The sequence below is a fragment of the Fusarium subglutinans genome (genome assembly GCF_013396075.1).
Source record: "Fusarium subglutinans strain NRRL 66333 chromosome Unknown NRRL66333_c0000041, whole genome shotgun sequence".
Classification (NCBI taxonomy): Eukaryota; Fungi; Ascomycota; class Sordariomycetes; order Hypocreales; family Nectriaceae; genus Fusarium; species Fusarium subglutinans.
This window is the reverse complement of record NW_023502104.1, coordinates 10,700-32,625: the sequence shown is the minus strand read 5'-3', so window position 1 is coordinate 32,625 and position 21,926 is coordinate 10,700. Positions and strand designations below refer to the sequence as shown.

The 21,926-nt window shown below is 50.2% G+C and overlaps 7 protein-coding genes across 7 annotated transcripts; 3 read left to right on the top strand and 4 right to left on the bottom strand.

Annotated features, from left to right (window-relative positions):
• Positions 1 to 46: 46 nt before the first annotated feature.
• On the bottom strand, positions 47 to 1,257 carry FSUBG_4486 (GTP cyclohydrolase II; the record flags this gene model as incomplete). The annotated part of the gene is made up of 2 exons (XM_036682480.1): positions 47 to 94; positions 154 to 1,257. 2 exons carry the CDS (start codon positions 1,255 to 1,257, stop codon positions 47 to 49), a joined length of 1,152 nt encoding a protein of 383 aa, XP_036539901.1.
• Positions 1,258 to 3,751: 2,494 nt separating this feature from the next.
• FSUBG_4485 (uncharacterized protein) lies at positions 3,752 to 4,414 on the bottom strand (the record flags this gene model as incomplete). The annotated part of the gene is made up of 1 exon (XM_036682479.1): positions 3,752 to 4,414. The coding sequence occupies one exon, from the start codon at positions 4,412 to 4,414 to the stop codon at positions 3,752 to 3,754; it is 663 nt and encodes a 220-aa protein (XP_036539900.1).
• Positions 4,415 to 8,844: 4,430 nt separating this feature from the next.
• On the top strand, positions 8,845 to 10,233 carry FSUBG_4484 (DNA-directed RNA polymerase I subunit RPA43; the record flags this gene model as incomplete). The annotated part of the gene is made up of 1 exon (XM_036682478.1): positions 8,845 to 10,233. The coding sequence occupies one exon, from the start codon at positions 8,845 to 8,847 to the stop codon at positions 10,231 to 10,233; it is 1,389 nt and encodes a 462-aa protein (XP_036539899.1).
• Positions 10,234 to 10,429: 196 nt separating this feature from the next.
• Positions 10,430 to 11,158, bottom strand: FSUBG_4483 (uncharacterized protein; the record flags this gene model as incomplete). Its single annotated transcript, XM_036682477.1, has 1 exon — positions 10,430 to 11,158. One exon carries the CDS (start codon positions 11,156 to 11,158, stop codon positions 10,430 to 10,432), a length of 729 nt encoding a protein of 242 aa, XP_036539898.1.
• Positions 11,159 to 13,008: 1,850 nt separating this feature from the next.
• Positions 13,009 to 16,790, top strand: FSUBG_4482 (arylsulfatase; the record flags this gene model as incomplete). Its single annotated transcript, XM_036682476.1, has 7 exons — positions 13,009 to 14,047; positions 14,112 to 14,354; positions 14,875 to 15,153; positions 15,203 to 15,684; positions 15,734 to 16,220; positions 16,275 to 16,396; positions 16,446 to 16,790. The coding sequence occupies 7 exons, from the start codon at positions 13,009 to 13,011 to the stop codon at positions 16,788 to 16,790; spliced, it is 2,997 nt and encodes a 998-aa protein (XP_036539897.1).
• Positions 16,791 to 17,784: 994 nt separating this feature from the next.
• On the top strand, positions 17,785 to 18,289 carry FSUBG_4481 (NADH-ubiquinone oxidoreductase B18 subunit; the record flags this gene model as incomplete). The annotated part of the gene is made up of 3 exons (XM_036682475.1): positions 17,785 to 17,815; positions 17,890 to 18,014; positions 18,185 to 18,289. The coding sequence occupies 3 exons, from the start codon at positions 17,785 to 17,787 to the stop codon at positions 18,287 to 18,289; spliced, it is 261 nt and encodes an 86-aa protein (XP_036539896.1).
• Positions 18,290 to 19,904: 1,615 nt separating this feature from the next.
• FSUBG_4480 (neutral amino acid permease) lies at positions 19,905 to 21,371 on the bottom strand (the record flags this gene model as incomplete). The annotated part of the gene is made up of 1 exon (XM_036682474.1): positions 19,905 to 21,371. The coding sequence occupies one exon, from the start codon at positions 21,369 to 21,371 to the stop codon at positions 19,905 to 19,907; it is 1,467 nt and encodes a 488-aa protein (XP_036539895.1).
• Between the last annotated feature and the right edge of the window lie 555 nt (positions 21,372 to 21,926).

Genomic DNA, 21,926 nt, shown 5'->3' with positions numbered 1-21,926 from the left:
AACAATATCTTCCATATTGGTATATTTCGTGTTATGTCCTGATAATCTACTGTGGGAGCGCTGCCATGTCGAGCATATGGCCCATTTTCTCGATCTGATATCCATTGTTAGCTGACCGCTTATAGGGAACTGGGATGTCTTGTTATAACGCACCTTGGTCTTGAGATAGCCCTCCACCTCTTGACTCCTGAACCCTCCCCGACCCTTCCAGGACAGAGGAACCATAGCCACGCGCTCTCTGACTACAACCTCCCTATTGGGGCCCTCAACCGCGCGAATCTTGTCAGGATTATTGGTCAATAATCGAACCTCCGGCTGTCCAAGATCAAGCAACATAGCCGTAGCCAAACCATAGCTTCGAGCATCAGCGGGATGTCGCAGCAATAAATTCGCTTCAACAGTATCAGATCCCAAATCCTGAAGGTTATACGCTTTAAGCTTTTCGCCAAGGCCAATTCCACGACCCTCTTGTCGCAGGTAAATAATAATGCCGCCGGCCTTGTTACCAGGTAGACTCATCAGACGAGCTGCTTCGTCAAGCTGTTCACCGCAGTCGCATCGCGCTGACCATGCTGTCTCACCTGTGTAGCACTCGGAGTGAATTCTCACCAGGGGAGGCTGGTCTGACGGCTGCGGTGGCTGTTGCTCTTGAGGCGCTGCTGACTCGACACCGCTGGTTGTGCGACCGGGGAACAGTCTGCCTGTGTATGCGCCGCGCACCATGCGGTCCATCTCGGTCTCGCCCTCCCGAACAGCATCTAGACTCTTACTTCGGATATTGTTGCCAAACACAATAGCAAGGTGTTCCTTTTTATCCACATTGTTTGTGTACAGGTGCAGGAACATCTCTGTGCCCGCTACCGTGGGAATGCGGGCACGAACAATGCACTCAACCTCCGGGAGAGTCTGCAGGAGCTTGGGTTTCTTGGATCCACATCCTCCGGAAGGAATGGAGCTGTCGACGGGAACACCGCGAAGTCCGGCTGTCGACGGCGTAGAAGTTCCAGGTGTAGAGGGAGGTGTGAATGATGGCGAGAGCAGTGAAGGCGGAGGTTCTTGGCCGATCGGCGTCTCGGGATCGGGGTGGGCGGAGACGGAAGCGGAGGCGGGAGTGGAGGGAGCGGGGGAGAGTGACAATGAGTCTATGGATTGCTCAAGGGATTGTTCGTTGTGCGAGGTAGAAGCATCTGCGGCCTCTGTCTTGGGAGAGTAGAAGGAGGGCAGAGCTGAGCTGGAGCCCGCCGGTGAGCCTGTCATGGTATCAGACGGCATGTTCTGGCTTGAGGCGGGCAAGGACGGCGCCGCGATCGGGTTTTGGGGGTTCGGATTCAAGTGTCGCAAATTCGGGCAGAGCGGTTCGCTAAATGCGCATCGATCGGTGGGAGGTGAAGTCGATGTTGCAGAGACTGGGGGAGAGGTAATTGGGTGTACAGAGTGGTCGTGTGTAGCCTGTTGTGTTGAAGCAATGGATTGAGTTGTGTATGGCGATAGTTTGCGGAACCACGACTTGATAGAATGGTGGGGTTGCATGAATTCAAGGGTACAAAACGGGGTTGGTCCCCATTAGTCATCGGTTTCTACGACATTTCCATCGCGCGCGCTCATGACAATTTGGCCGCGGGGTTGGACCCTGATTATATCAATCGTGTCCGCGGTGGTGAAAATGTGTTTATGGGTACAATCAATGACATCAGGCTGGCCATTGAAGCTATAATATAATTACCAGTTAAGAATATGTTGAGTCAATAATGCCTATGCTTACAATTGACTCCCTCGACCATGAGGACGAAACTTGCACGGGACATGCTTCTAGAGAACCTCGGCGAAAGCGGCCGAGGCCGGCGAGCGGGGCGCCGTTGATGGGAGTCTCTGTCAGCATTTCCAATCGACCAATGATTCTGAGTCAGTAACCGATACATGCGGATAATCATCCGCTCCTCATGTGAACTCTTCCAGTTGTACTGTCGGGTAGGGGAATTCCGCTATATATAAGAGCCAGTATGTCATGGCGAATTGATTGACTGAAGTAATGACGTCTTTGACTTTCCAAGCCTTGAGTTGTTGTCATGATCAATAAACTTGGTGGCCAAAGAGAAAGGTTTAGTTAGGACTATTGAGTGTGTTCATTGAGGCTATTCCAACATGTTACGCGACTTGAAAGGTACAGATGTCACCCTGAACCAAGACTGGGGTTTCATAAGGGAGAAACACAGCAGAGATGACTTGCCAATGTTTGATAAGTCGCCAGTGGCATGAAGCTGTCCAATTGCTATATATGAATATTGTGACTCTCAAAGATGAAGAGCTTTAGGGTAAGCCGGCCAGCATCATGGCGTTAGCAAACTCATACCCAAGACTACGACCGTTGACCAAGTAAGCATCCAACGGCCTCCCCGCCGTTTGTTACCACGATCCCCTCATACAAACATAACGGAAGCTCACGAGGCCACCCCTCATCAGCGACAAACACTTCACTCCCTCACACGAAACAGCCTGTCATCAAAGAAGGGATGAAACAAGGCCATCTCAGCCCTAATGCAGGTCCAGCGTTACAGAAGGCCTAACCGCTGTGGCAGAAACTCATAGTTGTCACTCCACGAAAATGAGGGGATGAACCGGTTGTTTCTTTGTTCTGTTTCCCCTGTTTCATGAGTGCGCAGACAAACACGTAGCTAGCTGAAGCTGAAGCTGACAGGCAGGGCTGGCGTTACCTCCCGGCTGCACCCCTGAATACGCAGCAAACTGCCGAAGCGCTGAAGCGGTGTGATTGTTCTTTGGGTTTAATAACAGGACCTTCTTGGCTGAAGTACATATCATTGAAAGCTGCAGAGCCAGCGAAGCAGATGATGTCGATCGCTGTGAAAGAAGCATGACGCTGAAGCGTAGCCCTGCCGGTCCGACTGTGCCTTGGTGATCCTTTTGCACATGGCTTGCTTATCCCCACTGGTCGATACTGGCCTTACGCGCCTTGGAAGAACAGCTCATACTGTACGGTTCCAAGGAAGAAAGAAGAAGATAGTTGCAAGGATAAGATGCTGACTGCACGGGTGTGCTAGAGCTTGCAGGGCAGTGGAAATGCCTCATTAGGGAGAGCTTAAGGTAAGGGCTGAGCCTGAGGGGGCTGGGAGGCTGAGGGTGTAAGCCACATCACGCCAAAGGGCCATTGAAAGGCCTCCCAATGGAAACGAACAGAATAACGTGGTGTTCCTGATCGCGATTGAGTTATTCATCGATATTTGTGAGTATCAGTTGGGGACAGAAACAGATATCAATAAGCCACAGCATGCGGTTGAGAAAATTACTTCGAGCCCTATCTCACACGTTGTCATAGATCTGTGTAAATACCGATTCAGCCACTCGATTTTTAAGTGCTGTGACATAAGAGGCATTGTGATAAATTGAAAAGTGACACATGCAAAAGCAATTACTGCAAGCCAAATTAATTTGAGGCCAGTCGAAGGGATGATGTCTCAGTGGTGTTGAGCGCTGAGGCTGTCACTTTTATATGGTCACACAAATGAATTGGCAAAAGTAAAGTGAGGTAGATGGTCATGTATTGACATTTCATCAAGTATGTACATGAGAAGTAGATGTAAAACAAAAACATATTTTCCTTCCTGTATCCTGTGTATCATTCCAAAAGGTTCATATCATTCGTAGCGAAAGATACGCCCCCTGCATCTATCTGCTAGGGCGGCGATTTTCTATTGTGATCATCATAGCATGTAAGACATAAGACATGCGTTGTCATCTACTGGGCAGCGACCTTCTTGCCAGAGCCGTAGAGGATGTTCTCGACCTTGAGGTTGAGCTTCTTGACGGAGCCGAGACCGCTGGGGCACTCGGGCTGGTTGCTGACGGCAAGGTTGAGGTGGCACTTCTCGTTGACACCGTACTTGCAGACGGGGTCGTTGATGTTGTAGAGCACGTAGTTCTGGGCGACCCAGCTCTTGGGCTCGCTGAGGCAAGAGGCGACGTAGCTCATGGAGTTGGCGGCAGCGAGGGGGAGCTTGCCCTTGTCGAGGATGTCCTTGCACTTGGAGGCGTGGACGTACTCGTAGTCCATGGCGATGCCACCGCCCTCCTGGGGGTCCTTGGTGGCAGACTCGCCGAAGCCAAGGTAGTTCCAGGCATCGTAGGAGATGTCGTGAGCACCGCCGGAGGAGTCGATCTTGAGGAGATAGACGGAGCGTCCCTCATGAGAGACCTTGACGCAGATGTTGTTGCAGTCAACGGAACCGGGCCAGTAGGCAACGCGGTTGGTGTTGATCTTGCAGCCGAGAACTCCAATGCTGCTGGAGTACTGGTCGTGGGGGGTGATGCTGGCAGAGCCGGAGTCACCACGGGGGAGAGGGCCGGCAGAGACCAGGGCAGCAGAAGCAGCAGCAAGGATGGTGGTGAACTTGGAGAACATGTTGACGGTGTTGTAGAGAAAAAATTGTTGGCTTTTTATATACTTTGGAGTTGTGTAGTTATTCTGGAGACTGGCTCGACTTGTTTATATCTCAACGCACGGCGGAGAGAGGGAATGAATGGGCAAGTTGAGTGTGTTTGTAAGGACTGATCTCAGATCAAGGTCTGGAGCGACGGCCAGCCGAGTGAATGTGTGGAAGATGTGGGATAAAAGGAAGGAATCTCACAAGAGAGTGTGTGTTGGATCAAAGGAAAGATCTTGCATTAGAGGTGGATGAGACGGGAGTTTATATACATGAATGAGATCGAGTATGAGAGCAGAGCGGCTCTCCACAAGGCCCTGTCAAGTGGAGGTACATCCTGAGATCTCGGGGAATCAAACATTTCAATTTTTGCAACAGGGAGAGACTAGCCAGGGTGTGTGCATGTGTCTAGGAGACAAAGGGCTGCGTGTACATGCATCGAGGCGAAACAGCTTAGACGTGGTCTACCTAGCAAGAGGGAAAAAAGTGACATCTGGAGTTGGAGTTTATGGAGGAGTGGAACTCGGGTGCAGGCATTAGACCCATCAGGCCCCCAGAGTCGGAGTCAGTGAGAGGAAACAAACAGGCGACATGATTCGCGAGGACAGAACATGGGTACAAGTTCACTAGTCAAGAGGTTCTGTTTTGAAGGTCAAGATTTTAGTTGTCTCCGCCCGGCTCGCTGCCGATAACTCCAAGTGAGGTGTGGTAGACCTAAAGGCAGCCAGTGGGCGGGTGTCTTCTGGTAGCGTTCCGGAAAATGTCTCAGTGGATGAAAAATGAAAGTCTTAGGCACGGTGCGTTAGTTCAAGGACCCGGCACGGCGGCAGATGCACACACTCAAAGGTTTGAGGTGTCGGGCCATGGGCTCTGACTGGTTTTGTGCCTGGCACGATGCCACGGTGTGCCTGATCCTCCCTTGGCAGTTGGCCCCCCCTTGTTCTTGTGCCTGAGCAACCCATGCCAGTGCATTCGAGCGTTGTCTGAGCCTCAGGAACAGAAACGCGAACCTCTATCAATTGCCGTCTGTACGGAGTACTCTCTCTCTCAACCTGCTTCAGGCACAGTAATCGATCGATTGCATGTCTTTATTGAGTCGTGCCATTAATGATACATGAATAATGTGTGAGTGGATTAATGTAGCAGCGCAGTTTTATTCGCGCGCTCCGTTTTCTCAGGCTATACTCCGTACAGGTGAATAACTACTAGGTAGGTAAGGCAGGGTAGAGGCAGACGGACCATGAGACTAGACGGAGCAGAAAACGGAGCGAAAACTCTGCACGCACACGATACGTGCAGCATTGGATGCTTCGCGCCACGGCTCGATCGAGGCTCTCAGTTTTGTATGCCTGATATCAAGAAATGTCTGCCTGACAACTCAACGCCGACACTGTGATTGTGATACTGTACGGATGCAGGCACCGTCCAAAATGGTGGTCGCGCTACACAACAGCACCACCAAGAAATGCCATGCCACGCCAAATGCCTCAGCTTCTGTTCTCTCTCAGACAGTGGATCAGATGAAAACTCATCCAACCAACAAGAGCGTCTGCAGAGTCATCTAGGACTTGTCAAAAGGTCCATTCTCCAAGGCAGACTGTACAGTACCCGATGTTCCTGTATAACAATTTCGCCGATGAGTGCCTCGGAATTGGACCTGGTCAAGATCGTGATTGCCAAGCATTTGAGCAGTCAATGCCACAGACGGCTCGCAGCGGGAAGCCGATAAGCTTGTTTCATTTATTCTTCGTGTTTGCGGAGGAAACATGCCAAACATTACTCTGTTTTCTTAATTAATTGTCGATCATGCCAATAAATCTAGGCATCTATTGACGGGAGCCTGCCTGTCAATGTCAATGTCTTGTTAGTTTCTGTAATAGAGGGATTCACAAGAAACATCCGTCAAACATTAAGGGCTTGACCACGTCACAGTAAGACAAGGCAATTTGACCCGCGTTCTTGTACTGTACTGTACTGTTGGCCTGGTCTCTCCCGTCAGGCCAAGTCAGGATGAGGCCATAACTACCGCTTCATCAACCGCTCTTCTTCCAAGGCACACGACGAATCATAGACAATCGTCTTGCAGTCGTCATCTTGGTCTTATTCCTGCAAGTATTGCCTGTGCAGTTGACCGAACCACTAAGCCAAGGCTTCTTCGTCACTGTCTCCAAGAGATACTGCGCTCTTTTCTGCTTGTCATTCATACTGTGCGCACCTTTTTTCCGCAATTGCACCCACAAACTGTGTCTTGTCGTTGTGGAGTTTCTTGGTGATGGGGGCCAGAACAAGGTTTTCTATCCTCCTCCACTCTTACAGTACAAGAAGCACTTTAATTAGCGGCTTTCCAGATTTTCGGGCTTTTTCTCGCTCGGCTTTAAGAGAAAGGCAAAAAATCCACTCACACACACAGTTCTGCACCTACACAAATCCAGAAAGTATTCCGCCGTGGAATAAAGAGCAAAACCCTCGACTTGAACGCCATTGGCTCGAGAACTTGTGGCTGAAGCTTGTAGGGCGGACCGCGAGACCCTTTCAAGACTTGACCGCGGCAGAGGCACCAGCCAAACCACATGGCACTTGACAGTTCCCATTCATCTTTGACTTTCTCTTTGACTCGAACAACAAAAGCCTCTGATTCAAAGCCTGAAACTCTGCGGCGTTGTTAACCAGAATAGAAAGCTGTTTCCGACCGGCATTCACCACACACCATCATCACAACTGACACGACCATTTATGACATATTCCACCCACGTTTCTTTCTTTCGCCTCTTCCATGGTTCTGGCAGCCGTTCTAGAAAGTAAATCTCGGTTGAGATAGAGTTCCAACGCTCTACCAGCCTCTGAGTTACCTGTCTGCCGGTTCTGGCCGGTCTTGTACATTCTTCCGTTATGTACGCCTCGTAGAACCGTCACAAGCGCCGTCCAGCACGCCATCAATGCTAGGTCATAGACGGTTGTCCGGCCGTTCAACAATACAACCTTCGCTTTGTAGTGTCTTCTCCACTTGACCTTCGAAACAGAGTCTGGATAACTTTCGAGTCAGGCTTGTACTTGCTGAGCGTGAGTGAGTGCATTGCTGTGATTCGGTCGCATGGTGCTTTACATGGTGGCTGCAAACATCAAGGTAGACTCTCAACACATTATTTACCTTCCAGCTTGGTCTATGATGTTAGTTCTCGGCTCGTGTATCGGCTCCGTTGACATTCCTTCGTCATACAAGTCAGGCGATTCATGGTGAGGGTGGCTTTCGCAGAAATCTAGACTGTTTGTTCTTCCGATAACGCAAAACGTATTGTTCGTTGTCGGTCCGGGCAACTTGCTGTTGTCTGCATCTCGTCACTTCTCTGAAACATGACTCTCGGGACTCTTCTTTCGAGCGCAGATGAACAAGACTTCACTCAATCTTCATACCGAACAATCCCTTGACTCCAATGTCTGGGGTATTGTGGAAATGACCCACGCTCGTATTCTCCGTTGACAACTCCGGTGTTTGAAGGGCCGTTCCGACGCATATTGGGAACTCCTGTATATCACCCCCCACTCACGATGTCTGGGGAAATACGAACTATTGATCTCCTATGCAAGCTTGACGTTCCCTGTGGACTGCCGGTAGATCGAGTATTTGACACGTGGATCGCGCATGAGTGCAGCTAACTTCTTGACACTGGAGACTTCCAGGTCGCAATGCCTCCGTGATCGGTCTTTTGCTAGATAACTTGAGATGGTGTGAGGACAGGTCTTGTGATGTTGCTCTGAATGTCCTGAGGAAGACCTTACTCGCTCGATTTCCATGTGCGTGCTCTCATCGTTGGACTAGGCGGACAACCGGCAAGTTGGTCTCTCGACCGTCAACTCCCCAACTCTCAAGTCATTGCAGTGGACATTGTAGACTTGGGCATCCACCAAGTACTTTGCTTTGCCGAGGCCGTAAGTTTGTCCATTTTGAACTGTCTGTTCCTATCTGCGGTATTTTTTCCGAAGATGCAGGGTTGAAGTTACTTGTTGATTGTGTGCATCAGGTTAGCGTCTGTTGTCGTTAATCAGCCCGGTGGATTACCCAACAAACAGAACTTCAACAGCCAATTGCACACCCAATGTCCCAATTCTACAGGCAATGGAAGACATAACTAGAAAAGTATGCTCCAGAGTCTGTGGCCATAGAATTAGTCAGAGGGCACGTGGAATAGGAGGGATAGTGGGCTTTGAGTCAAGAATGAGGACAAAAACAGATGCTGTAGGGTAGTCAAGCTGTGAAGTCAAGGTGAAGACGGTCAAGCCCCACCAAACTCGGTGGTTCGCTGAGCGTTTACGATAAGATAAGCCAGAATTTTAATTTTTTCGAGTCTCTACGGCTTCTTCAACACCATACGACCGCGATAGCTTCGCAATCCAGGCCCAAAGACAAATAATGGCGCCAATTGACCACGCCGCCGCCAAGGCTGAAAAGAAGGCGAAAAAGGAGAAGAAGCGAGCCCGAGAAGAAGATGCAGCTGCCGACACCGAGCGAAAGCATAAAAAGTCAAAGAGCGTTGCTGCCGCAGAAGTATCTGAAGCGAGCAGCGATTTGAAGGCTGAGAAGAAAAAGAAGAAGAGCAAGAAGGACAAGCATGCTGAAGATGCTGTCGCGCAACCAGAGACAGAAGCTCCCGCATTAGAAGACAAGCCGGAGAAGAAACATAAGAAGAAGAAGCATCATGATGTGGAAGTCGCAGCTACAGAAGAGGTCGACACCCCGGCTGTAGCGGATAGCGAGAAGAAAAAGAAGAGCAAGAAGAAGCACAAGGCAACCGAAGCGATAGAAATTGCAGAGCGACCCAAAAAGTCCAAGAAGGACGCGACCAATGTTGAGCCCGAGGAGGATGCTTCACCCGCCGACCCTGACGCTATGGATGTTGACATGCCTCCTCCAGCCAAACCTTCAAAGTCGAGCAGCAACATTTATCAACCACCCGATATCCCCGCGAACCCTCAATTCCCCTTCTTCACACAGACCGTGTCACTCTACGAGCCTCTCTTCCCCATTGGCTGGGCGCAGCCGGTCACAAACTGCCAGCAACAGCACCTCTCACATCTCCGAAACAAGTACGTGCCTTCGCTGCGCGGTGTTCTCCTCGATTACAAGAATGTTGCCTTTGGCGAAAACCCTGGACGAAAGGGCGCGGCTACGGATGATGAGTCGCCAGCGACTGTCATGGCCAAGGGCGAGTCTGCTGTTGGCTTTGGCTGGATTACTGCCGATGTTGATCTTTTCGTGCCGAGTCGCGGTGCTTGGATGGAGGGCAGTGTTAACCTGCAGACTGAGGGACACATTGGCGTTGTCTGCTTCGGCAAGTTCAATGCTTCAATTGAAGCTCGTCGACTTCCTCCCGACTGGAAGTGGGTTCCCAACGAATCCCCCGAGGCCCAAGGCTTCGAGGAGACCGCATCAGTCATCACCGCCGACGATCACGGTGTAGTTCGTCAAATTCACAGCACCGGTTTCTGGGCCGACGGCAACGGCGACAAAGTTAAGGGCAAGATTCGCTTCCGGATACGTAACTTCGACGTCGGCACCAGCGGTGAGACCAGCTATCTCAGCTTGGAGGGCACAATGCTCGACAAGGCCGGTGAGAAGGCCGTTGTTGCTGAAGAAGCAGAGACAGCCAAGATGCGAAAGGGCAAGAAGGGCAGCCAGCGCGTCCAGAGAAGACGTATTCCCGAGTTCGCAATGACGCGCTTCGCTGTAGAGGGAGAGGAGGAGACAGAGGACAACGAGGCAGAGAAGCGTGAGGTGTTGGCGCTGCCCGAGGATCTGTAAAAAGAGAAAAGTATGGGACTATAGGGAGCCAGGAGTTCTGTGATACCTCGATTTAATGATGAACACTGTTATCAAAAAGTTTGCGCTAATGCTAAAAGATCGCTCTGCCTTTGTCGTTACAAAAGGATCCTGCCCAGTACTTATATACAAAAACGACCCAATCCTTAACGCCGAATATGTGATACATAAAGACTGCTCATGCAGCAGCCTTGACCATAGGCTCCCATGGCCGAGCCAAGTTCCAGAGATATACTTCTCCGACGGGCTCTTCGCCTAAAGCCTTGACGAGAATGTGTTGAAAGAGAGGGACGTTGGAGAAGAGAGGGGCAACGGGAGAGATCGATCCTCGATCCCAACCTGGAGAAAGACCATGCGCCCATGAAGGCTGTCGGACGAAGTCCTCAACCTTGTCGTGATATGCATCCCAGTCACCAGAGTGATCATTCACGACAACCTGAAACCTCACACCCTGAATATCAACAGTGATGCGCTGCACCATACTCGGAAACCCAGCCTCAGCACCCGAGCTCAGAATCCAGGAATAATCCGTCTGATCACCGTTACTCTCCCAATCATACCAAACCTGTGTTCCCATTTCAGAAAAGTCATTAAGAACAAGACGACCTTCCGCATCAAAGCTCAGCTCACAGTGTCGTGCGTCAATACCTGGCAGTGAAGGGAGGACAATATCGCATATTGATGGATCGGAACCGAGAACGAAAGATCCAGGGCGCTTGGGGGCTTTGTCGAAAGATAGTTTAATGGCGCGAGAGGGACGGCTGCCGAGGAGGTTTGGGAGGCGAGAGTGCAAAGTTGGGGATGAGGTTGTTTGCACGGCGCGGGAGACGTTGGATGGCAGATGGGTTGTTTTGTCAGCGAGAGAGTTACGCGCTGTAGGGACTAGCCAGGCGATGATGTCGGACATGATGATTATAAAAGATTGAAGTTGAGAGAGTGTGGTGTTGTAGTGAGGGTATGTAGTGAGTTGACCAAAGATGGTGATGATGATAGTGGCGGTATAGTATAACAAGGCTCAAACGAGAGAAGCCAAATACTCAAAGTGATATAAATGATCTAGTTGTGATAGAATAAAAAGACGAAAGCACGCTGGAAAAAAGACTGTCGACTTAATCTTGGTGGTGTTGACCTACGGTTTATATCGTAAGTCAACACCTCACCCAACGCCGTTGCGCCGACAACCACTGGCCATCAATGCACCGCACCGAACGCGACGCGAATACCATGAGAGGCTCAGATAGAAAAATACTCGAAAACACTTGTTTCAATCTGCTAGGCTGCTCTGCGTTGTGGTGTTTGAGCGTGGGTGAATGAGAGCCAATCATTTTTGGTGGTCCTGGAGATGGAGGCATCGGAGCCACTGAACTAGAAGGGATAGGCACATGATTGAGGTAGAGAGGATAGGAGATATTTGAGTCTCTGGGAGGGTTTGGGTGAGGGGATTTGATGTGTTGTTTGAAGTGGTAGGTTGGAGTATGCTTCGTTGAGCGGTCGTGGAGTTGGACCCTGCATGCATTTAACTGACTCATAGGTGTTTTGTTTCATAGACTGTGCCTTTGAGATCTCATCTCGAAAAGAACCTCGTGATTGATATAAGATCTGTCTCTGAAGAGAAGTTTGGCTTTGCTTTTAGGCATACTGCAACTTGTTTCATACCAATTAGGCAATCATCGACTCACGCAGTCTACGTTACTCGACAAGAATAGCCAAAACATGATACGAAAAAAAAAGAAGGGGGTTATCTTGAAATTGGACTGGGTGGCTGGTCCTGTCTCTTGGCTAATAAAGGAGTGGGATTATCTGAGGCATGGTCTTCGACTTGGCAGCCTGTTGAGTAGCATAATGTCTAGCTCTAGGGCTACCACAGGAACAGACTGAGCATGAGCAATTGTCCTGAGTACAAACTCGCAGATCCATAGTTTGACTGTTTTCTGCTTCTATCCATCAGCCCTCAAGGTTTGTTACTTTGCGACATATTATTTGGTTGACCCTCGGCGATGGTGTACGTAAGAGAGAGTCTGAGTCTCAAGATTCGGCAGCCGGAAAGGATGGAAGAGCTGGTATATATGCTAAATCGTGGACTTGCTAACAAAGTCTCTCAACTCATGTAAACAATCATTATTATTCACGTGTTTGTTGGCTTGCTTGTACTTTGTCTTGCTACCCATCATGCATACACCATCTACCGAGGCAGCAAAGACAAACTGGTGACAATTACAAAGGCAATTCTCTTCAAGAGTTTATTATAAATAGTCCTCTTTCTTCCAGGCTGGACTTTATCCTATTAAGGTTTCCCTTCCTATCTTATATATTATCGGCCTCGAGCACTATATATAATATTTACTTCTACTACAGTCTCTTACAACCCTTAGGTTTAAAATACCAGGATGGCATCAGTCTGCCTTCGGTTCAAGCAAGGCTTGAGGGAGAGTATTAGTTCGTTACATCCCATAGGAAGACTTTGTCAATGTAAAGGAGCTCTTTGTGCTTTTGGCCTGGTCTAGCTACTTTCAGGTACTGACACAACGAGCACATGAAGGCTCGTGGAATTAAATGGGATGTGAGGTGTTCTCCGACTTTTGGCACTGCGAGCCAGCCGCCGGAGAGCGTGAGTGGTTCACTGCCGCTTGCCAACGCCCGTAACAAAAGTCGTTTCCCCTTCTCTCTAGAAGCCCACGATCTTATTTCTTCGGCAGACCTGACATTTCTCTCTTTCTCTTTCTCTTCCTCGTTCTCATCTCATCGTCAACCTCCACGATGGATAAACCCGACGACCACGCGATCGCCCTCAGCATTGCGCAGGCCGTCGAGGCCGATGCAGAGCTGATTGCCGCCCTCATTCGTGAAGAAGAACAGGCCAGACAAGACTTCGAATTGGCTAGGCAGCTGGCACACAACCCAAATGCTATGGCTGAAGCTGATGGCGGCGCTGACCATGGTGAGCTCGATGACGAAACTTACCGTACCCTGCGAGCTTTCAACATCGCTGCGCAGCATGAGGAGAACACTGGAGTTGAGGCGGAACCCATCCATGAAGAAACTCACGAAGCCTCGAGTGTTGCTGGAGGAGATGAGACAGATGATGGGAATACCACTGATGACGACCCGCAGGCTGACGCTGAGGACCAAAACAACCGCGAAGCTTCTCAAGATGACGTCTTCCACATGGACGAAGCTGAGATCCAGGCAGAGGACAGCCAAATCGACGGTATCCAACACGAGGACACCCAGGAAGAGCGAGATGCGGACGAGCACCCAGGAACCGCTCAGGCCGCGTCTCCCGCTCATTCAGACCTACGCGTCGGAACGAAGGAGTGTCTATACTGCACTGAAGAGTTCCCCGAAGATGAGGTTTTCGAAGCACCCTGCTCCCACGGAATGTGCCAGCCATGTCTCATTAGAGGCATTCAAACGGCGATCAAAGACGAGTCCCTCTTCCCACCGAAGTGCTGTGGCCAAGCCATTCCGGTGAACGCCACAAACGCTTTCATCACAGAGGACTTGTTGACCGAGTATGACAACAAACATGAGGAGTTCGAAACAACCGACCGCAAGTACTGCAGCGACAAGGCATGCTCTGCTTTCATACCTCTGCGTGCCATCGAAGCTGGCGTTGCTCGCTGCACTCGCTGCGAGAAGAGGACGTGCCTTAATTGTCTGAGCGAGGCACACGAGGGTACATGTATCGACGACCCCGAGTCACAACGAGTTGTTCGCCTAGCAGAAGAAAATGGATGGCGAAGTTGTGATCGGTGCAAGAACATGGTCGAGCTGACACATGGCTGTTTTCACATCTGTAAGTTATCGATCATCATGCATCTTTGCGTTCTGGACCTTGTCTGACTATTTATCCAATGTAGCATGTCGATGCGGCCACCAATTCTGTTACCGATGCGGGAGACAATGGAAGACCTGTAACTGTCCCCAATGGGAGGAGCGTCACCTCGTGGCGCGGGCAGTAGAACTCGCTGCTGCACAGGCACAGGCACGAGCACGAGCACGAGCACTAGCACCCGTGGCGCGACCCGTTCAACCCCCTGGATGCCGTCACCGAAACTACAGGCCTTTTGACCGTGTGGAGGGTGAAGATGAGTGCGACGATTGTGGGACTCAGATGCGGCAATTCATCTTGTCTTGCCCAGAGTGTGATCTCGTGCTTTGCCGTCGCTGCCTCGACACTCGCCGAAGCCAGAGGAGAAATGCACGTTGAAGTTGGCCGAGCCTTTTAGCTTCCTCGGATCTCACCTCCACTCGGATCCGATTTGGTGGAGCTGTTAGTGGTTTGGTGGGAAACCTCACACAAACACTAACGTTGACGCCATCAAGTCGCTGGACAACACCATCCCGCGGATAGAGCCATTGCCCTCGATAGCAATATTTCCGATAGATATTTCTTGTAGCGATGTACATTCAAGGAATACAATAATAGAATTTGTCGCCAAACACCGACCCAAAAGGCCTCATATTACCATCCCTTCAATTACCTTTTAGGAGTGCACCTACATTCAGTAACGCCTTCGACAACTATTAATATGCGCCCTCCAGCTTGGATACAGCCAGTGCTATTAACAAGCTCTCTGTTGGTACAAAACACTAATGCTCTATTTACCTACGAAGCACAAGACCAGGCCGTTCTATCGCCAAATGATGACGCTGCACAGAGTGAACCCAAGACAAGGCTTGGTGGGAAGAAGAACATTGTCTTCATTCTCACAGATGACCAAGACGCTGTCCTAGACTCTGTCTCTTATATGCCCAAATTAAAAGAACATATTATTGACAAGGGCACATCGTTTGTCAACCATTTCACCACCACGGCAATTTGCTGTCCATCCCGTGTTGCACTTTGGACAGGGAAACAGCCTCATAACACTAATGTAACTGACGTCAATCCACCGTATGGTAAGTTGAAGGTCTCGAGTACTACTCGCATAAGATGCTGATCGAAAAGGTGGCTTCCCTAAGTTCGTCTCACAAGGACTAAACGAGAATTACTTGCCCGTGTGGTTGAAGGAAGCCGGGTACAAGACATACTACACCGGCAAGCTCTTCAATGCCCACACCATACACAATTACAACTCGCCTTATCCTGCGGGATGGACAGGAACCAACTTCCTCCTTGATCCGGGTACTTATGACTACCTGAACCCCATCTACCAGCATAACCAGGAGCCGCCAGTTCAACATAAAGGAGTACACACTTCAGACTTGATTTCCAAGTATGCACATGAGCTTCTGAAGGAAGCCACCGATTCCAAGAATCCATTCTTCATCGCTATTGCGCCTGTTGCGCCGCACTCCAACGTTAACCTGAGACGGCAACCTGGAACTCCGAGGGCACCTCTTATGACTACTCCTATTCCTCTCGAGAGGCACACTCATCTTTTTGAGGGGGTAAAGGTCCCGAGGACGGAAAACTTCAACCCAGACTCGGTAAGTTCTATGGAGCCTTGGACTAGAGCCAACGCTGAAGGTGTGATAGCCTAGTGGTGTGAGCTGGATTCACAAACTCGCCCAGCTCAACGACTCTTCGGTCTCATACCTCGATGAATTCTACCGCGCTCGTCTCCAGGCTCTTCAGGGTGTTGATGAGATCGTTGAGCAAGTGACCAAGCAACTTGAAGATGCTGGCATACTTGACGAGACATACATCATCTACAGCTCTGACAATGGATACCACTTGGGTCAACACAGACTTCCTCCTGGTAAGGAATGTGGCTTTGACGAAGACATCCGCGTGCCTCTTTTCATCAGGGGCCCAGGTGTATCCTCCGGATTCATCGATAATGCCGTGACCACACACATTGACCTCGCTCCTACGATCCTCAGACTCGCAGGTGCGGACCTTCGCAGCGACTTTGACGGAACTCCTATCCCGGTGTTGCCGACTCAGGAGAACAAGCGACACGAGCACGTGGCGGTTGAGTACTGGGGCGGTGCGATCGCTGAAGGCCAGATTGGTGGTTTTGGTATGTTAAGTCGACCTTGAACGTTGAGTTCAATACGCTGACAGAGTGCTACAGATGGTAAAGGCCAGATCTTTGCGCAGAATAATACATACAAAGGCGTGAGGATAGTGCACGAGGACTACAATCTTTACTACTCGGCTTGGTGCAACAACGAGCACGAACTCTACGACCTCAAGGTATGTTCATGTCATTGTAGTTGATGAGCCTGATACTCACCTCTTCTAGACGGACCCTGGACAGTTGAAGAACCTGTTCCCTCACGATGACGCGGCTGCCGATACAGCACTATTAGGAACTACTTCCCGACAGGTCCTCAATCGACTGGATGCTCTGATGCTCGTGTTGAAGTCTTGCAAAGGCAACACCTGCATTGAACCATGGAAGATTCTGCATCCGGAGGGTGGCGTGACGAGCTTGAAAGATGCTCTTCAGGCCAAATTTAACGCCTTCTACAAGGAACAGGTAAAGGTTCGGTTCGATCGTTGTGAGTACGGATACTTGATTGATGCTGAGGGACCTCAAGTTGGATATGAGTATCGTGAGGGCCTGGAGTGGCATCATTGGACTTGAGGGGCTGTCGCGTGAGGACTATATTATTAGCAGTACATGAAAGATGGGCTATAGCATCTGGTGTTACTTAGGATAAAGCCAAGAATGCATGTAAGGGCATATATAATAAGGTTTCTTCTCAATAATAACTGGCGTGATTAATGACAGATCGAGAGTCGGCCTTTGTCGGCATAGGCTGTAACATCATGACTCTCTCGGAATATGGTCTTGTGATGTCTTTGGGCTTCGCTAAATCTAAGCATGCGCTGATATCGTGTTGTTCTTGCGTGATGAAGAACTTGAGATCCTAAGCTTGCTTTCCTTCGGCACACTTAAGCAGTTTGTGAGGAATATTGGATGGGCTAAACCCTGGAAGAACAGGGCGCTTCAGGTAGGCCTACCGAAGAGCATTTGAGTTCCAATGAAAACCTCCAGAGGCCTGGTCATTTTGATGGGCCTGAGATCCTTGGCGTGCCTTGGGAACTGTAAGTCACTGTCTGCGATGAAGGGCTAGATGCCAACGTGGTAATTGACCGGAGGCAGAAGTTCGTGGATTGAAGATTATGTATCAGAGAAATAATAAAACAAGAGACCGCCAAAAGAGGAAGAAGAGCATCATGCAAATGTCTTGCCAGTTGAATGTCCGTCTCTTCACCAAGGTGCAGGTCCGGAGCCGGTGGTAGCCCGGCCCCACTATCTCCGGCGTGGATGAGGTCGAAGTCGTGATCCTCTCAGGCTCGCAACGAATATTACAAATGGACAAGCAGAATTATACTAAGCAATAATACTTCCACTGCCGCAAGAAGTGTTATAATTAAATTAGATGCAACACAATGTCAATTGGTGATTTGAAGTCGGCGTGGTAATTCACAAGCATTCATTGGACAGTAATCCATTTCTGCCGGAAATACAAGGCACAAACCGACGCATCCGACCTTGAACCGAAAGAGCATCTCACGACAGCTCTGCCAATCCAAGACAACCTCACATCTCGAAGTCCAATTGATCAGCAAACATGGCTTCCGACGCTATCACAGAGCCGCGGCGTACGTAACGACCCGATAATTAATACTCGAGCGACTTTTCCCTACCGAATATCGGCCGCTGACTTGCTGAGCAGAAGCGACCCGCGAGGAGATGCGAGATGCCAAACTCCCTCTGGCCTATCGAGACAGCTGCGCTCACCTCCTGATTCCTCTCAACAAGTGCCGACGGGATACGTGGTACGCCCCTTGGAAGTGCTCGGTAAGTCAATTACCTTTCTACAGAGCTTGAGCCCATGGAAGCCTAAGTCCGCGGCTACACCGAGCTCAGCTCAGCCCAGCCCAGCCAAGCTTCAGCCCAACAAAAAGCCAATCATTACCGAGATATCCAATATCAATAAACACCATGCTTACGCTAGAGGGATTGACTAGGATGAGCGACATAGCTACGAAAAGTGCCAGTACGTCGAGTTCAAGAAGCGAGTCGCCAAGATGGACGAGTTGAGGGAGTCGAAGGGAGGTGCACGAAGCAACTAGAGGACCAGACAAATATCCCCGGGTATAGGGCCGGGCCGGAACTGTACATTTTTACAAACAATCCAAGCCATTGTGTTTGACAAAGAAAACCGGAATAGAAAGAGGCATTCCACCTGAAATGAAACGCAATCGAGAACAAGACGAACGAGAAAGACGAAATTGTGAAATGATGGCGGAGCTTACATCCTACATGGCGTGAACAACTGGAATCGATGGGCTAATGGAAATAGGCAAGCGAGGAGGTTTGGGCAGAGCCTCATGAGATGCTGATGCGCACTTCCACGGCATAAGAGAGGGACCGGCAAAGAGTGGAGGAACAGTGGGACTTGGGAGTTGAATAGTGACAGGAATAAGAGCACGACTTGCAATGTCGCAGGACATCGTGGCGGAAATACCCTGTCTGGACCGGCACAAGACGACAAATACGCCGACGTGGTGTTGTGCCGGTTCCAAGAGGTCCAAGGGTGAGAATTATATAACGAGGCCGTGAGCCACCGCGAGATTGTGAGGTTGAGTTGGATATTGCAGAGAGGTTGAGTTATGGTGTTTTCCATGATTTTCTCCCATCTGTGGCCAGGATATCACCAATTTTTTTGTTCTTCAGTGCGTTGACCATCTATCGGCAGTTGGTTTCCGCAGAGCCTCAACACCACCATTTCCTATCGCCAAATTCTTATCGATTGCTGATCGACAGCCTGAGCCTTGACCACGGCTTCGAGAGTCACGATAAGATATGGACAACTTTTGCCCCTGTGTTTAGCCACTTGATGGCTGAGGTATGGTGAAACTGACGATCAACACGAAGACCGGAATTCGTCGGCTCAAGAAAGACACAAAGGGATGACACTGCTGCTTTTCCCCTTCATCTTGCACGCGATAGGGCAGATGACGATGAGTCGTGGAGCTTATTGCGAGTGGCATGGTCCCAGCGCATCACGAGTCAGATCATGTTCACTTCAGCCTCGCAGGTGCAAGCTCCAGGAGGCTCATGCGCTGGAAAGAGCCGCATGCAGGCAGTTCGAGCAAAGTTTTACGCTATGCAAGGTCCCACTCGCCCCAAAGCCAGGCAGTCAGCGGGTGGCTTGGCGGCAAATCCACTTTAGCATCCGAAGATCCTGGCAATGGAACCACATTCGACGTGATTTCCTTGATGAGATCCACTACCGATCCATCAAAGATTCAGACAAGCAAGCAAACCTTGTGTCAACGACGATCCACTACGGACCGGTTTGGCTCGGGACATGATTATCACTGCCATCAACCGGCCCGGTTGTGGTCGTGAGCATCGACTCGGCCGGCTGTGGATACATAGACTACTTATATATCCCAGGCTCGCGTCTTGGATTTACTGCCAAGACTACCACTACGGAGTCTCCGGTGACTTGACAACAACACAATTGGATCACCACACGCTACGTGGAACCACTATTTGATTTCTCTTATATAACAGTTTCTAACAAACGCTGACTGAAAATAACATGACACACATATACAGGGATGACAGGATTCAGGAGATACCAACGTAATGCTCTTACAAAGGGTGAAAGAACGATTCCCGCTGTCTAACGAAAAGAATAACTGGATACTTTACTTCATACACGAGTCTGAGACCTGCTCAGAAGAGGGCATTGCTTCCGCAGTCGAAGACGCCCTGGATGGAACTGGAGTCGTTGGCAAACAGGCCCAACAGCTCCGTTATAGATGACCACAGACCAGCCGCATTCATAAAGATCGAAATGGCGATGAGGAATGCGTTGAGACAGGTCAGCAGGATCTTGGTGGGGCTGGCAAACATCTGGTGCCAGTTCATGTGGAACCAGAACACGGCGCTGAAGCCGAATGTGAACCACGAGATGGTAGTCGCCGAGGCAATGGACAAGATAGAGTCGAACACGGGGATGGCGTTGGAGAGGATGAAGCAGAGAGCCCAGAAGACGGTCACGATGGTCATCCAGATAGACCAAGAGCGAACATTGTTGGCAGTCATCTCGCTCTGGAGCTTGAAGTGCTTCATCACCTGGACGTACACGTACTTGATTCCGGTGTGGCCAAAGGCGAGTCCGGTGGACAGAACAGCGGGGAGGACAATGCCGTAGGCGATCTTGGCAATGTTCTCTGAAGCCGAGCCGAGGGCGGGCGAGACAGTGAACTCACCAGCAAGACAATAGATGGCAATAGCCACGATAACGTAGAAGGTGATGGACACAACCTCCAACCAAGCCAGGGCAAAACCGAAGTCCTTGACGGGGTCGATCATCTCAGCCATGTAAGTGACGAAGTTGATGTTGCCAGAGTAAGCGTAGCAGATCTTGAGGCAGGCGTTGAGACCAGAGCGGAAGTCAGGGTTCGCAACGATCTTGATGTCCTTCTTCCAGCCGACGGGCGCAGCACTGGGGTTCTTGACTCCGAGAGAGATCATGACCAGCACCGCGGCGGCGATGACGGAGACCATGCAGGGGATGCCGGACTGCGAGACGAACTTGGAGGTTCGGGGCGCGCAGAGGACCCAGCAGCAGAGACAGCCGACGCCGATGAAGCCCACAGTGCAGATGGAGTGGCTGGAGATCGTGTTGAAGGCGATAGAGAGCGTAACACTCGCCGAAGCAGCTGTCATGATCACCTGGACCAACAGACCGATTCCAGAGGCGATCGCAAGAGGACGGCCGCCAACAACACGGGTCATGTCAACGACGTTCAGCACATGAGGATGTCTTCCAAAGAACTGCTTCAGCACGAACGCAGTATACCATGACAAAAGACCAATGCCGATGATAGCAATAAGACCAGGAATTATACCCATTGTCTTGAGGACGCTGGGTAACGACAACACACCGAGACCGACTTGGTTGGTAAGTAGAGCAAAGGTGGTGTCCCATTTTGTCATGTTGCGGAAGTTCTTGGAGCCCTCGCCACCGCCGAAGCCATTGTCTACGACGGGGACGTTGTGGGCGGAGTGAAGATCTATGTCGTGGCCCTTTTCATGGTCGAGGGGTACTTTTTCTTTGCTGTTGGTTTTGCTGGAGTCGTGGCCTTGGTCTGAAGGATAGATGTCGTTGTGGACGTCTTGAGGATATGTAGACATGATGGCGGTTGTACGGGCGTATATGTTAAGTGTGTATATGGGTATATAAGTATATTCAACAGGCTTTGCTTGCTTAGGGAGTACACATGAGTTATGATATATGATGGGTATACGAGATGGATGAGGAGGAAGGGGAGGATGAAGTGCAGGTTGAACACAGAGATGAAAGAGGAATATATAAGATACTGAGATAGCAAGGAATCCAAGAAGCTAAGCGTACAGGCAGGTCGGATAAGGGCTCGGAATTCCCTCATTAAGCTCCGCGTAGAGAATGGATTCTGGCCGTGCTTTGCTTGGTATTTGGGCGGAGGGTTCCACCAAGATAGGACTTGTAGTCGGCGAAAGAGCAGCCTTGGATTTCTGGGGAGACCCTCTTTCTTTCGCCGTATCTACCTATCTACGGAGTACGTAGTGCATCAGTCCGTTGGGGGTAAAACAGTGCCTTGTTCTTCTTTTCGTACTCAACTTGGACTAAGAGGTAACATGGAAGTCGGCTGTGTCGTCTCCCCATCTGTGGATTCTCTCTCGTGAGGAGATACTGCACCGTAGAGTAGA